This window comes from Musa acuminata, chromosome BXJ2-3 (genome assembly GCF_036884655.1).
Source record: "Musa acuminata AAA Group cultivar baxijiao chromosome BXJ2-3, Cavendish_Baxijiao_AAA, whole genome shotgun sequence".
NCBI classification, from domain to species: Eukaryota; Viridiplantae; Streptophyta; class Magnoliopsida; order Zingiberales; family Musaceae; genus Musa; species Musa acuminata.
Window position 1 is genome coordinate 37,275,612 of NC_088340.1, and position 13,842 is coordinate 37,289,453.

Below are 13,842 nucleotides of genomic sequence, written 5' to 3' on the forward strand. Positions count from 1 at the left end.
ATAACATGAGTTATATGATCAGTAAGTCCACAGTGAAAAAGCTCAGTTGAAGCAAAGAGTCAGGGCATATTGAAGGACAGAATCTAGAGAAAAGGTGAAGTGCATTCAGAGTGTATTATGACAATAAATATGTGCCTACACTACATATGTATTTTGTTAGATTTTTTTTGTTTCATGCATAAATTAGTCAATTGCTAAGCTGGTAACTATTCTTTATGTGGACACTGATACAACTATAATGGTTGATAAAGTGCTGGACAAAAAATCTTAAATTTTTTTTGCAAAAGACACCAGCTGGAAAGGTGGGCTGAATTATGATGTTGTGTTGGAAATAGTTTGTCTAATTTTGAGCCTTTAAGACAATAGATGATGGTGACAAGAATCTAGGGTTAAGTGAAGAAGAGATAGGGAGAAATTATACTCAGAAACTCCTTTCAACAAGGATGCATATTTGGAGAAAAGGGAGAATTATATCTTTCATTTATTGACTAATTAATACCTAGTGGAACAAGATTGTTTCCACTTAATTTCATGACCCTATCCTGGATTCCCTTGTCCTGTGGAGCTTCCTGTGGTGGCAAGACTCACAACTCTCTTACAACTAAAGGAGTGGCATGTATAATATATTCAAGTGATGTAGTCTCTATCTTGAGAAGATTACCTCCCATTCTTGTCAACTCCTGATTGGAGAATTCTTGACAATGCCTGAAGAAATATAAGTTGTTTCATTTTTTACTAGTGTTCAAATTAGAGTTCACATTTTTAAAATCAGTTTCCTTTTTTACTTGATGGATATCTAACAATTTGTAAACAAAAAAATATCAACTTTTTTTTTTTTCCATCAGGTAGGATACATATGGTTGTTCTTCTGCTGCTATAACACAAATTTTTGGACCATATTGAACTTGTGAACAATGCAAATATCTTTTTGAGTTACATAACTTGGACTTATTATGGCAAATATATTTCCACAGCTTCTACAAGGTAAACTTTGTCACTTATTTGTCTAAGAGAAATACCTGTGAGTTTTGGCACAGAAATTAAGTGGTATTTAAATATTGTCTTGAAATTTAGAGCATTCATGATGAAGTATTTTATTCATGCTACAAATTCTGATTTGACTGAGCAAGCTGTACATGTAACCCCGTCATCACGCAACAGGGAGACTTTGCAGTATGTTCCATAGGTGGATACATCCTACAATGAAACGTCCACTGGTCACAATGATGATATAAATGGAGACTCTTTGCTCTGGCTTTGGTGTTGTGGTTAGAAGTAAGATATAATACGTAGCCACAAACTATATATCCGTCTGTGTTTCTACTACCTTGGTGCTTACTTTTCCAGCAGATCCCAGTATGTATCTTGGATGCCTCAACAACATAATTGTGTGGCTGAGCTGTAGAGGAAAACTGTGTGCAATCGTGGATTGCTTGTCACAGAGTCCTGCCTACATGACTGCATTTTAGTCCAAGAACAACTTGGAGGTTGGCTATTCTGACAATTTTAGCCAGCAAACCCTTTGGGGAATGCTACAAGTTTTGCTTATGCTTAAAATGCCTCTTACTTGGAAGATGCTTTAATCCTTAGACCAATCAGGTACGTACCTAAATTATACTGTCAGTTTCTGCTTGGGATTAGTATTTTGCAACATCATTGTTCAGGATTGTTACACCCTGAATCTGACATTAACAGAAAAAAGTAGGTCATTATAATGCTATCTTGTGTCCCCTTTAGTAGTTGTGAAGAGGGCTCTGGTGCGTCCTTTTTGCAAGTTGTGTGTTTCCATTTGGCAAATAGCTTTTTCTCATTTTCCATGAGAAAAAGGTCTCTTTGGTGCTGCAGACACTCGAATGGAAGCATCAGTTTCCTTTCGGTTGTTTCGCATTGTGGGTTCACTCTCTGAGTAGGTTGTCACAGTAGCTCATACGGTTCACTGACAGAACTCAGAAGCTGACTCATTTGCCTGTTTAGTCTGCTCTAGTGTCTGTGTATTGGCTGTTAAATCATGTAGTTGAGTGCCTATTTTGATCTTTTGTGATGTATCACCCCGTAGTCTTAGACTTCTGTTTGAATCGTATGGTGATCGAGTATGCGTGTTCATGATAACTTTTAATTTAAGGGTGTATGCGTGTTTAATGGGATGTTTAAAGTTGGAATGAAGAACTAAAAAGAACTGCAGGAATGCATGCTGACATGCCATCTAATGGTCGTTTGGAATCAATTTAGCACAAGCACAGGTTGGGCCGTACACATTTGCCCTCGTGCTCGCAGGCATTCTTTAGCAAGGAATCGTGAGGAAGAAGAAGAAGAGCTGATGGACCCCAGCGTGCGATTGGTAAGTCTGAGCCCACGACTCCTCCCCTGCAGCCGCTAGTGCCCTCACTTTCTTCTCTCTGGTCAAAAGAAGCTCGTGTTGCAGGCATCCCAGCTCCCACCAGGTAATCAAACCCCAGGAAAACTCTTACTCGACCTCACAAACAATGTTTATTTTCTTCTAATTATTTATTTATTTATTTATTTTATTTTAAATTAAATACAAAAATATTATACGAATTCGAACAGTTCTTTTGTTGTTAAGTTAGACTAGTAAATAACCTCTCTTTTTTAATCCATGCTTATTCTACCTATTTAAGTTAGAAAAGATCTTCTGATAAATGAAATGTTGGACAACTTATGATTGCTTTTGATAGAACAAATTGGTGGTGAGTATTATTGTTGTGATACTACTTAGGGCGTAGGAGAGGCTGGTCGATCATGCATGGGTGGATAATGCTCTGCTGATGTTGATGATTGTGTTGTCATCCAAGTATAATAAGGCAACAGATAAGTCTTTTTCTTCCTTACAAAGAAATGCTTTTTCAGATGCTTGGAGCTGTCACTCATTTCAGAGAACTAACCACCTCATTGTATTCATATAAATAAAGAAGAATACTGCTAAATAAGCTTCACATATTTTACCATCCAATCATTTTATATAGTTTGGGTTCACTAAAACAAAGAATGTATTAGTACTTGGAACTGATCCCACCGTATCCTAATGATTTGGCATAAATACTGAAAAATACCTTGTAGTATTGTTTATCAAATTGGATAGAAGTGATTAGGGTTTGGCAGTAGATTCTCTAGCTTGAATATTTTTGAAGAACATTTGACTTTATGCTGATTCAATTCCTTACCATCTAAATAAAATAATACAGTACAGAAACAAAGCATGAATGGTTAACAAATGAGTTCGATCGAGTAAAAGCAAAAGAGAAGCTTGTTTGAGTGTCCACTCTTGTCATGGCCATGCCATCCATATTGCTTGCTTGTGGGAACATCCATCATTAAATCTCTCCCCCATGTCTCGCTTTTTCCACCTCCAGGTTGAAGACGAAGGTTCTGACTGCAGAAGCTGCTCAAGATGCAAACACATCAATCTTTAGTCCCAACTAATCATACTAGCTAGTCTCTACTAGGGATTATTAGCTTCAAATGCCCTTTCTAATTGAGTTGGATTGTACTTAATCAACTTAGTTTTGATTCATGAAGCATCATTATATATGTATATATTACATCTTTTGAGAAGCACATAGATTGGGTTCCATTGATTTCCCAGTTTTTTATTTGTAGTAGATTTGGATGAGCACTTTTGTCCAACCAAACCGCCCCCGTGCCCGTTGCGATCTCGCCGTTCCGTTTTGGCGGCCGTCACGACAAGGACAAGCTAACGTCACAGCCCAAGGTATTCTCGTGGTTCACGGCAACGTCAGGGCCATATCGGTCAAGTTAGTTGTTTCAAGCTTGTATTGTTCGTAGCATATTGCATCGATATGGTTGGAAGCAGTGCAATGGTGGCAATACTCATCTAGATTTATGAGCAAGAAGAGTACATGTAATGCTATTTTTTTGCTCCTATGCCCCATTAGGTCTCCCTTTCTCTGCCTCTAGCTTTTCTTCCTTTTCTCTCTCTCTCTCTCTCTCTCTCTCTCTCTCTCTCTCTCTTCTGCTGTCCTCCTCCTTTCATCCCAAACCTTGGCCAATTCACCTGTGCCATCTGGGAGATCTGAACTAGATAGATATCTACATACCTGGGCTTGTTTGTTTAGGTTCAGAAGATCCTGTGCTGCAACTTCTGTCAGAAAGATCTTGGAGGGGTTAAAGAGGAGGAAAAGGGAAGAGGAGAGCTGCTCCGGGAATTAATCACGATGAGTCCAAGCTTGGCTGGGCAATTTGGAGACACCACTTACACAAAGATCTTTGTTGGGGGGTTGGCGTGGGAGACCCAGAGCGACACAGTGAGACAGCACTTTGAGCAGTTTGGGGAGATCCTGGAGGCTGTGGTGATCACCGACAAGAACACTGGAAGATCCAAAGGCTATGGATTCGTGAGTCTTCTCCTTGTGGTTGCATGTCTATGCATGATTTCATGTGTTGTTGATCTACTTGTATTGTTTGATCCCATTCTCTCCCCTTGGTTCCAGGTGACGTTCCGTGAGCCGGCGGCAGCGACGAGAGCCTGCGTCGATCCCTCGCCGGTGATCGATGGGCGGAGGGCTAATTGCAATCTTGCTTCACTGGGTGCTCAGAGATCTCGGCCTACAACACCCCCCTATGGTAGGGTTATCACGACTATAATCTTGTGTTACTCCTTGATCAGTTCTTCCATCTCTTAAACTACAGTTTCTTCTGCTACCACTTTGAGCTAATTGATCATCTAATTGAACAGATTCTTTCGCTAGTCAATATTGATTATATTGCGCCGTAAGTGCAGAATACTATCTAAAAACTCATGGAGGATTAACGATACAGAAGACATGTTCTTCCTTGATTTGATCTAGATATTTTTCTAGAATAATGATGTTTCAAGTGCCTTGGTGAAGCAAGTACAAACCTGAGATGTCAATTATCCTAGGAATTAGTTCATATATATATATATATATGTATACATATATACATATATATATGTATAAATATATATATACATATATATATATATATATACATATATATATATATATATATATATATATATATATATATATGTGTGTGTGTGTGTGTGTGTGTTACAGTAGTGTAGGAGTATTTGTTTCTGCAGAATCGAGTGTGGATTGTATTCTTTGACTGGTCTTCAGTACCCCAAACCTTACAAGGATAACTCTAAGATTCTCAGATCAGATTCCTTAAATTTTGTTGGCATTCATTTGTTTGTATTGTACTCTGTCTCTCTCTCTCTCTCTCAGGAGGAAACAGGAGCTTTAGGGTGGTGAAATCCTTTCATACAGGATACCAAGGTGGGATGGGTGCAGCTTTTCCTTCTCCTGCCTCCTTCCCTCATTATGCCATCCAACATGGTGTCCCATATGGCCTCCTCTATGGGTAAGCTTTAACCTCATTACATCATATCAGCAAAGAGGCACATGCATTGCACACACACACACAGGCACAGCTTCCCTTTGAATGCTGCAGCAACTCACATGGGATATGGCTGGTGATGCATGGTGCAATACTCTACATTCTCTCTCTCTCTCTCTCTCTCTCTCTCTAGTTGATCTTTGATATTTGCACATTAAAAGCTAAAGCTGTCATATGAATGTGCACAGTTGTCCATCATGGGCTTTGAGTGCTTTCTTTCAGCCAGTTCTCTTTCTCTCTCTGGCATGTGCTTGTGTGACGGAGACCATGCATGAATTACCAGAAAGCATGCAGGAAAGAGCAGCTTCTGCATGCATACTCTCCCTTAGCCATCCAAGGAAATGCAGCAAACATAATGCACAGTCCATGCAAAATCGTCAAACCTTCTTTTGCGTTTTGGAGATGCTTCTAATCTTCTTTCTCTCCTTTTGTTTCTTTCTTTCCAACCATTTCAGGTACTCTCCATTCTCCTCGGACTACAGCTACCCAGCGGTTTGTTCTACACCTCCTCTTCTCTACTAGTGATTACAATGCTTTGTCTTCATTTTGATACAATTAAAGTCGAGCACTATGCTATATGCAAGCATTTATGAATCTTCACGAAGCTAAATATATACAGTTTGTTTTGTTTACTTGAAATGTGATTGTCCATTGAACATATGTACCAGTAAAAGGCACAATATCACATAAAATGTAAGACATTTACTTTAGTATGAAATCATAAAAATTCTACTGTATTTTATCATAGAATTATCATTTTCAGTAATCTGGAATATAAGCAAACTAACTGAAACTAATGATGTATTTCTGCCTATGACCACACCAAGGTCAATAACTAGTATAGAACTTAGGGCTTCAAAAACTATGCCATTTTGGATGTAGCTAGGAGGAACTTTTAGTTTATGAATCACCATTTTTTCTATGAACTTATGGTAATACTCTAGTTAAAAATCAGAATAAGATAGTTTTGTAAGTAGAGTAATTACTATAGTGAATATTCAAGAAGTGTTGATTAATTGCACTATTAGAATAGTCAATTTTGAATCATATAACTAAAATATCCTAGTTTGGGGATTTTTATGAGAAGCATTGCTATGAAGGAGAACTTCAAAACACATCCTAGACTAGACAAATTTATCCTATTCAAGAAATAAAAGGAGAATTATAAGCAGGAAAAATCTAATGCAAACAATCACCGAGGACTAGAAGATGGCAGAAGCCTTCTTCTGAACATGATCAAATAGAGATTCTGAGGCAAAATGATGGTGACCATCAGATAATGGTTGGCATAGCCCAATCAATGATGCATCCTAGGATATTAACAATCAGGAAATCTAATCTTCATCAAGACATTATGGAGCCATGCATGCATGTCCCTGCATGAATTAATGGAGAGAGGCTTGATGTAACCCAACCAGCCATTAATTGAAGGACCCACTGTCCAAGCCAAATTATCTGCTAAAACAACAGATCACCTGCACTGGAGCTTTTCTGCTCTCAAAAAAATTAGGTCATCTGGTACTGCTGCACATGAAATGGTCCCGAGTCTGTCATAAGAAACATTTTAACATCCATGTTCTTGTTCTTTTATCATCCACTTAAGTGGCAGAAGCACATGGTCTGGTCCCCTTTTATCCCTAAACAATCTGTAAGTCTGCAGCATCTGCCACTCCAAATAAAACCTGCAGCACCACAGGAAGAAGATGTGGACCCAAGAGTTAAAAACACTTCTGCATGTTTCACTTGACTTATTGTGTGAGTAGGCATCTGTAGATCTCAATGCTTGTGATGTTTAACTGGACCTGATGAGATACACTGTCTTTAGATCTTTCATGTTCATCATTTTGTTTAAGTGCCTCATAGTTATTGTCTTGAGCAAATTGATAAGGTAGACTGAGAAACTTCATCATCTGATAACCATTTTCTTCAGGGACTTGTACATATATTAGTGATGTTAGTTTTACCTTCGTCTTGGCCAGGGTTATTACAGTGTCTATGGAGGTGCTACCGCACAGTATCCAGTTTATGGAGCAGCGGCCGGAATAATGACCGGAAACACTGCCTTCTACCCCTACTTCCAGTTCGGGCAAGGCAGCGGAGGGACGGCCACCGCAATGGCGAGCGGACATGGCTACAGCGTTCCCTATCCACCGGTGCTCCACTACTCAGCAGTGGCCTCGACAACGGGTTTGGCAGGGCTCGTGCAGCATTTTGGAGGGCCATTGTCCATCGCACCAACTCCTCCTGCACACGCAGGTACTACTACTACATCAACCTACTGTTGCATAAACAGAATAATGATAATGATTTTATGGATTATATCAAGTAAAATACATTTATCTATAGCTGAATACAAGATAATTTCTTTTTCTTTCTTATAGAGCCTCAAAAAGTAGATCCATGTTGAACTCGTCATGTAAAGTAATGCTGACAGTAGATGTCTCACACAACTTTGATGTTGAAGCTAACTTTGCCTTTTTATTGTTTTTGGTAACAGTGTGTTTTCCCTTAAAACAGGCATGACTATGGCTATCACAGCTCCGGCGCTGTCATCTCCGGCCACCTATGCTCACCGGCTCATTCCCGCCCCCTTCTCCGCCTCGACCGTGCCCGAGCAACCCTTGGCTTAACCATGGTTCCATTCTATCTCAATTCTGTCGGTCCTTCCCTACTCGTCATCCTTCCTCATCACTTTCTGTCATGCACACAGTCATCTCTTCAAGTTCAGTCCCATGCGGGCTGAACCGAACAGTAAGATCCAGAGTGCTTCCGGTCCATCTAGTAATGTGGGATTCGGAGGACTCTCATCTCGCATTTTGCCCTCGGATGATGGGCTCACAGTGTCTGCTCCCAGAGGTGGGGAGCACTGACTCCATTAGCCAACACTGCGTTCAATGGCTCAAGTGCATGGGCCCTGCTAACCCAAAGTCCAAGGAGGGCTTGAGCTAAAAAGAAGGAAATGGAGAGCAAGGAGGCTCTGGTACAAAGAAGCTTTTCCTTGGAGTTTAGACTTAGCTCGTGGAGCAAAAGAAATCAACAGCTTGGTCAAACATTTACCTGGCATCAGCATCTTCCACATAAGTTGAGCATCTGGCAAAACCCTAGTTTGTCTTCAGGTCTTAGCCTTTATGAATCCTCTCCAACCCAAGAAAACCTGCTTCTCTCTACCATCTTTACCTAACAATCCTGTAATGTGAGATCACATGGTGAAATCTACCACTCAGCTTATCCAGGCAGGGACGAGATGATCCCACTAACCTTCCTATCCTGTCAGTAGTCTGTATACTTCGATGAGGCATGGCTTTGATGCCTTGGCCTCATGTAGGACAGGTTGAAGGAGTGCTAATGTTTGTTTTTGGCACTTAGCCCTACCCTCCTGTCCATGAGTTCAGATGAACTCCACAGGCTTTGGAGTTCTCTACCACCCTATGGTCCCAAGGGTGGATATTTTTGGTCCCTTGGGTTCTGACTCCTCTTGTCACTCCTCCAACACCACCATGGTTAGGTCCACCTCTCTCTCTCTCTCTCTCTCTCTCTCTCTCTCTCTCTCTCTCTCTCATGTTTTGATATCCAGGAAGACTTTGATGGTTTAATATGTACTTTTTGTAAAAACAGGGACTGTCATATTTGACAAGAATTGCTGAAGTTTGAATGTAGTTTAAATATAAACTCTTCATTTTCCTGTACTTTTCTTTGGGAATGTTATACCAGTGAAGTTAGGTTGGGAACCTCCTCACTATTCCATGGATCTAAGGTTCATCCTATTGCTCGTATTTAAAGCAGCTGGTGGACCTCAAAATGACAACAGTAGCTCACATATATGGGTGATTAAAGGCATGTTCTACATGTTATTGTTTGTTGTGTAGGGTATCAACGAAGACTGGTGGAACTCACTGCAAGAACTTGCAGAACAGGGAGGAACTATTTCTCCAGAAATGAAGTGACAAAGGACCCACTCATGCAATCATTGACATGTGTTATCTAAAGCTTCACTCTTACTGGAAAACTGAACTGAGCACAAACTACAGTTAGTTTGACAGCATGCCCACCAAAAGTGCCTCTTTATATTCACACACTGATCATGCAACATAAAGGCATCATGGCCTTTGAGCGAGATGACACCACATCAGAATAGCAGCCAATTACAGTCCACATCCCATGCCATGGCAAAGTTGCGTGATGCAGAATCATGTTGTAGCAAAGGCCATGATGGCCAACCATCAGCTGCTTCTATTGGTCTCAGCACAAGAGTGGACACTGGAGATGAATGAATTGTTTGCTTGCATGAGATGGATGTCTCCCTGAAGACTTTCCAACTCTCGGTGGAAGTTGAAGGTGTGGATGGTGTGAGCTTTTTGGCCATCGTTATATTCCTGGTTCTTTGCTTACTTCGAAAGAACATTTAGTTGCTAACATTTACTTTTCCTTGCTACTTTGATCTACAACTGAAAATGGACTATTACCATCCTCTCCTTATTTGCTCTAGTTATAGGTCTTTAATTTATTCTGTACAGTGGATAGCTCAACGATTATACTGCTCGTCGTTCTCCTCTCCATATCGAATGTTCTGCCTCGATGATCATACTGCTCGTATATATATGATATGCTCGTATTTATTGTATATATGTATATATACATATATATTATATATATACATATATATATACATATATACATATACATATATATATATACATATACATATATATATATACATATATATATATACATATACATATATATATATACATATACATATATATGTATATATATACATATATACATATATATATATATACATATATACATATATACATATATATATATATATACATATATATATATACATACATATATATATATATATATACATATATATATATATATATACAAGTAATATAAAGTGATAAATGTCAAAATATAATAAGCAAAAAAATTGCGCGTCAAGTCACACGTGCCATCACTCACGTGATTGGTTTGCCAGACACATATGACTAATAATCTTTCACTTGAGCTAAAGTCAATCACTTATGTGTCTGATCCCCATCGGACTCCTGTGACGCTCAAAGACAATATGAGACAACGGCTTTGTCAGCAGATCTGCAATGTTATCTTCGGATGGAACTTTTTCCACTACTACATCTCCTCAGGTCATGATCTCTCTAATAAGTTAGAACCTCCTCAGAACACTTTCTTATGAGACCTGAGTTCCCTTATTTGAGCAATCCCTCGTAGTTGTCGTAATATAAGGGAATCGACTCCTTATTGCTTAGCACGGCTCCCAAATTTATGATGAACTTCTTCATCCGGACTCACTCCTTTGCTGCCTCTACTATAGTAATTTACTCTACCTTTATGGTCGAGTCAATAGTAGTATCTTGCTTAGAACTCTTCCAACACACTGCTCCTTCATTCAAAGTGTACATGTATCCTGAATTCGACTTGCTATCATCGATATCGGACTGAAACTTGAGTCCATGTAGCCTTCAACCCTAAGGCTACTACCTCCATATACTAGTAAAAGATCATTAGTCATTCTTAAGTACTTAAGGATACACTTGACTGCTTTACAATACTCTAAGCCTAGACTCGCTTGATACATGCTTATGACACTCAAAGCATGCTCTATATAATGTTTGGTACATAGCATGACATATATGATAGACTCTATCGCTGAGGCATAGGGTATCCTATCCATGTTCGTCCTTTCTTTAGGAGTCTTTAGAGACATACTCCTAGAAAGCGATATCCTATGTCTTATCGGTACGAGACATCTCTTATAATTTTTTATGCCAAAATTTTTGACAATGATTTCTATGTACCTGGACTAGGACAAGCTAGGCATCCTCTTGGATCTATCTCTATAGATCTGAATCCCCAAGATATAGGATGTTTCCCCTAAGTCCTTCATAAAGAAGTGTCTAGATAACCAAGTCTTTACTGTGGATAACATTTACATCAGGCCTGGTGCGTACCATGACATATTTTTAAATCACACCATATTCTTTATCTTCGCACCACCATAACCTCTCCATTCAAGCATACAAAATCCATAAGTATCACTCAAGTTCAAAAATCCCCTCATCCACCGTAGGTCATGCATTAAAAAATTAATAGGATATAATCTTGATACACTTACATTTTGTATCTCGATCATATTAATCATCCCATGATTCAAGCTCAATCATCTTGATTCATAAGGAGGACAATTAAGTTATTCTAAATATGTATAAATATACAACATGTAGAACTTCATTCATCAAGCAATATAAGCGTTCTTGCATATTTTCTTAAGAGACAACCAAATGTCTGTCTGTCTTTTTGATCGCACTATAATTCCTCATGTTAGATATCTCGTAGATGTTCACTGTTGTGGATCTCATCGAGTTCTTCGATCAGTAGTTGCAGTCTACCTAAGCTTCCTCACCTTAAGTGCCTTCATGGGAGGTTGGCTTAGTAACAACAACTCGAACGACACCTTAAGGACTTTGTCAACTATTTGTTAAGTCAAATTAATTAGGATTGTCTAGCACATTAAGAGGTTTGAAAGATAAGAGATTTAGTAGATAATCCTATAAAATTATGTGAGGGATGAATCCGATAACAATCTCTTTGAAGCTTAAATTAACATAAGATTATTATGACGATTTAAAAATTTATAGAAACTAAAGTTTCTCGATCAATTTCATAGATGAACCTTTAGCCTTTCGTAATATACAAGGGTGATCATCGAGCCAAAGAAAAGATTAATATCAGAAACGATCACGTAAGTCATTATGATTATGAAGTAATTAATAGCTCATGTTAATAATATTAGATACCATCAATTATCATTTTAATCAAATAGATTGTCCTATCACGTTGGGTCATGCTGTCGAAGTATCATCCTCGTACGAAAGGAGTCCAAATAATGCTTTAATCGAATCGATGTGACATATTATTTGATTACCTTTTTGTCAAATCAGTTCGGAGCAATGCATATCTAGATTCTGCTCTTATCAACCTGTCCTCAAATCTTACTGAAGCTAAGAACACACCACTATGAAGAGGCATCAGCTGTAATAATCAATTGTCAGACTCTTTTAGCTCAAATCCTCAATAATTGACTGTCCCACAAATCACCTTTGAAGGGCCAACATGTGGTGGATTTGATTCCAATCATCTTTGGGCAGCCACCACAAGAAAAAGTAAAAGAACAGTTTAAAAGGAGCTTGGGGTCTAATCTCATTAGGAATATCCATATAAAACCTTCTTTTTTTCTTTTTTATATAATTATCATAATAGAAGTCCTCATTGTGTCTAATAGGAAGGAAATAAAGTTGGATCATTTAGTTAATTGGATTAGTCGAAAAGCACAAAAAAAAAAAAAGAGTACTGTAATCACTTGAATTCTAAGAAACAAAGAAACATGAGAGGTGGATTAGATGGTTAATCTTTAGTTTTGCTACTTTGTCTTCTTTTAGAAAGAAAGCTTTGTGTTGAAACCTTAGTACAGTTGAGATAATCATCCTCCTCCTCAAAGCACAAAATAGATTAAATCCTTTAAACATGATCCCCAAAAAAATTTGTCATCTAAAGCCAAGCAGTGAATATTTACATTATAAAAGTTCAACAAACATTTAAACTTTTCTCAAACAAAATTATAATAAGTCATAGATGTGGCCTTCCTATTTCAGTTTGGAGACTCCTTCCCATATAATATAATGTTTTCCTTGATTGCTAATGTCTTGATTGCAGTGGCTTTGCAACCTACCAAATATAAGCACCACCACCAGAGCTTAAGCAAAAAAACCTATGCCTTCTTTGTTGCGTGAAGCATTAAAAGCATCATACAAGTTAAATCTGATGCAAGTCTATTCCAATTTGCAAGTAATAAATACCTTACTCATCTCAAACATAGAGTTCATTTGTAGACACTTACAATTATTATTATGTCTTTCTTTTGCTGAGGTGTATCAAACCGAATTGGTGAGAGCTTAGGCAGCAATGATGGTCTCAATCTTCATCTCCATTGAGCATTGATGGTCTTCAAACTTGGCACTTAACCTGTAATTTCATTCTTCATTATCTTTTCTAGTTGTAAACAACTGTAAAAAGGGACTTTTGCTTCAACATCAAGGCAACATAAGACTGTCTACTAAAGCCCAAAATGTCAAAGCCTTGTGTGCTAAGAATTTTCAACAAGAAGATTCAGGATGAAGATCTAAATTTGGAGATACTCTGATTAAGCTAAGATGTTTAGTGTGGAACTAAAAATGATTAAGATAATTATTGGGAAATCTGTAAGGGAGGTGTTATGATGTTCTAAATTCTTGTGCTCTCTCATCATATAATGGATTCATGTAAACAAAGAATCTATTTTTTCATACCAACTTATAATAGGTAATAATGACTTGAAAAAAGAATTGAGATGTAGAATCACATGAAACCATCGTCTTGGGCCTA

The 13,842-nt window shown here is 38.2% G+C and overlaps 1 protein-coding gene across 1 annotated transcript; it reads left to right on the forward strand.

The window, feature by feature from the left end:
* Nucleotides 1-3,850: 3,850 nt before the first annotated feature.
* LOC135608009 (uncharacterized) lies at nt 3,851-9,073 on the forward strand. The gene is made up of 6 exons (XM_065100399.1): nt 3,851-4,370; nt 4,467-4,599; nt 5,226-5,361; nt 5,853-5,889; nt 7,377-7,653; nt 7,915-9,073. Exons 1-6 carry the CDS (start codon nt 4,191-4,193, stop codon nt 8,025-8,027), a joined length of 876 nt encoding a protein of 291 aa, XP_064956471.1. The 5' UTR covers nt 3,851-4,190; the 3' UTR covers nt 8,028-9,073.
* Nucleotides 9,074-13,842: the final 4,769 nt, after the last annotated feature.

Bases quoted from the DNA above. Each gene is read 5' to 3' on its own strand.
- LOC135608009 (XM_065100399.1), top strand. From the start codon at position 4,191: ATGAGTCCAAGCTTGGCTGGGCAATTTGGAGACACCACTTACACAAAG. The intron at 4,371-4,466 runs GTGAGTCTTCTC...CCTTGGTTCCAG, and splicing joins GATCCAAAGGCTATGGATTC to GTGACGTTCCGTGAGCCGGC. The intron at 5,890-7,376 runs GTTTGTTCTACA...CGTCTTGGCCAG, and splicing joins CGGACTACAGCTACCCAGCG to GGTTATTACAGTGTCTATGG.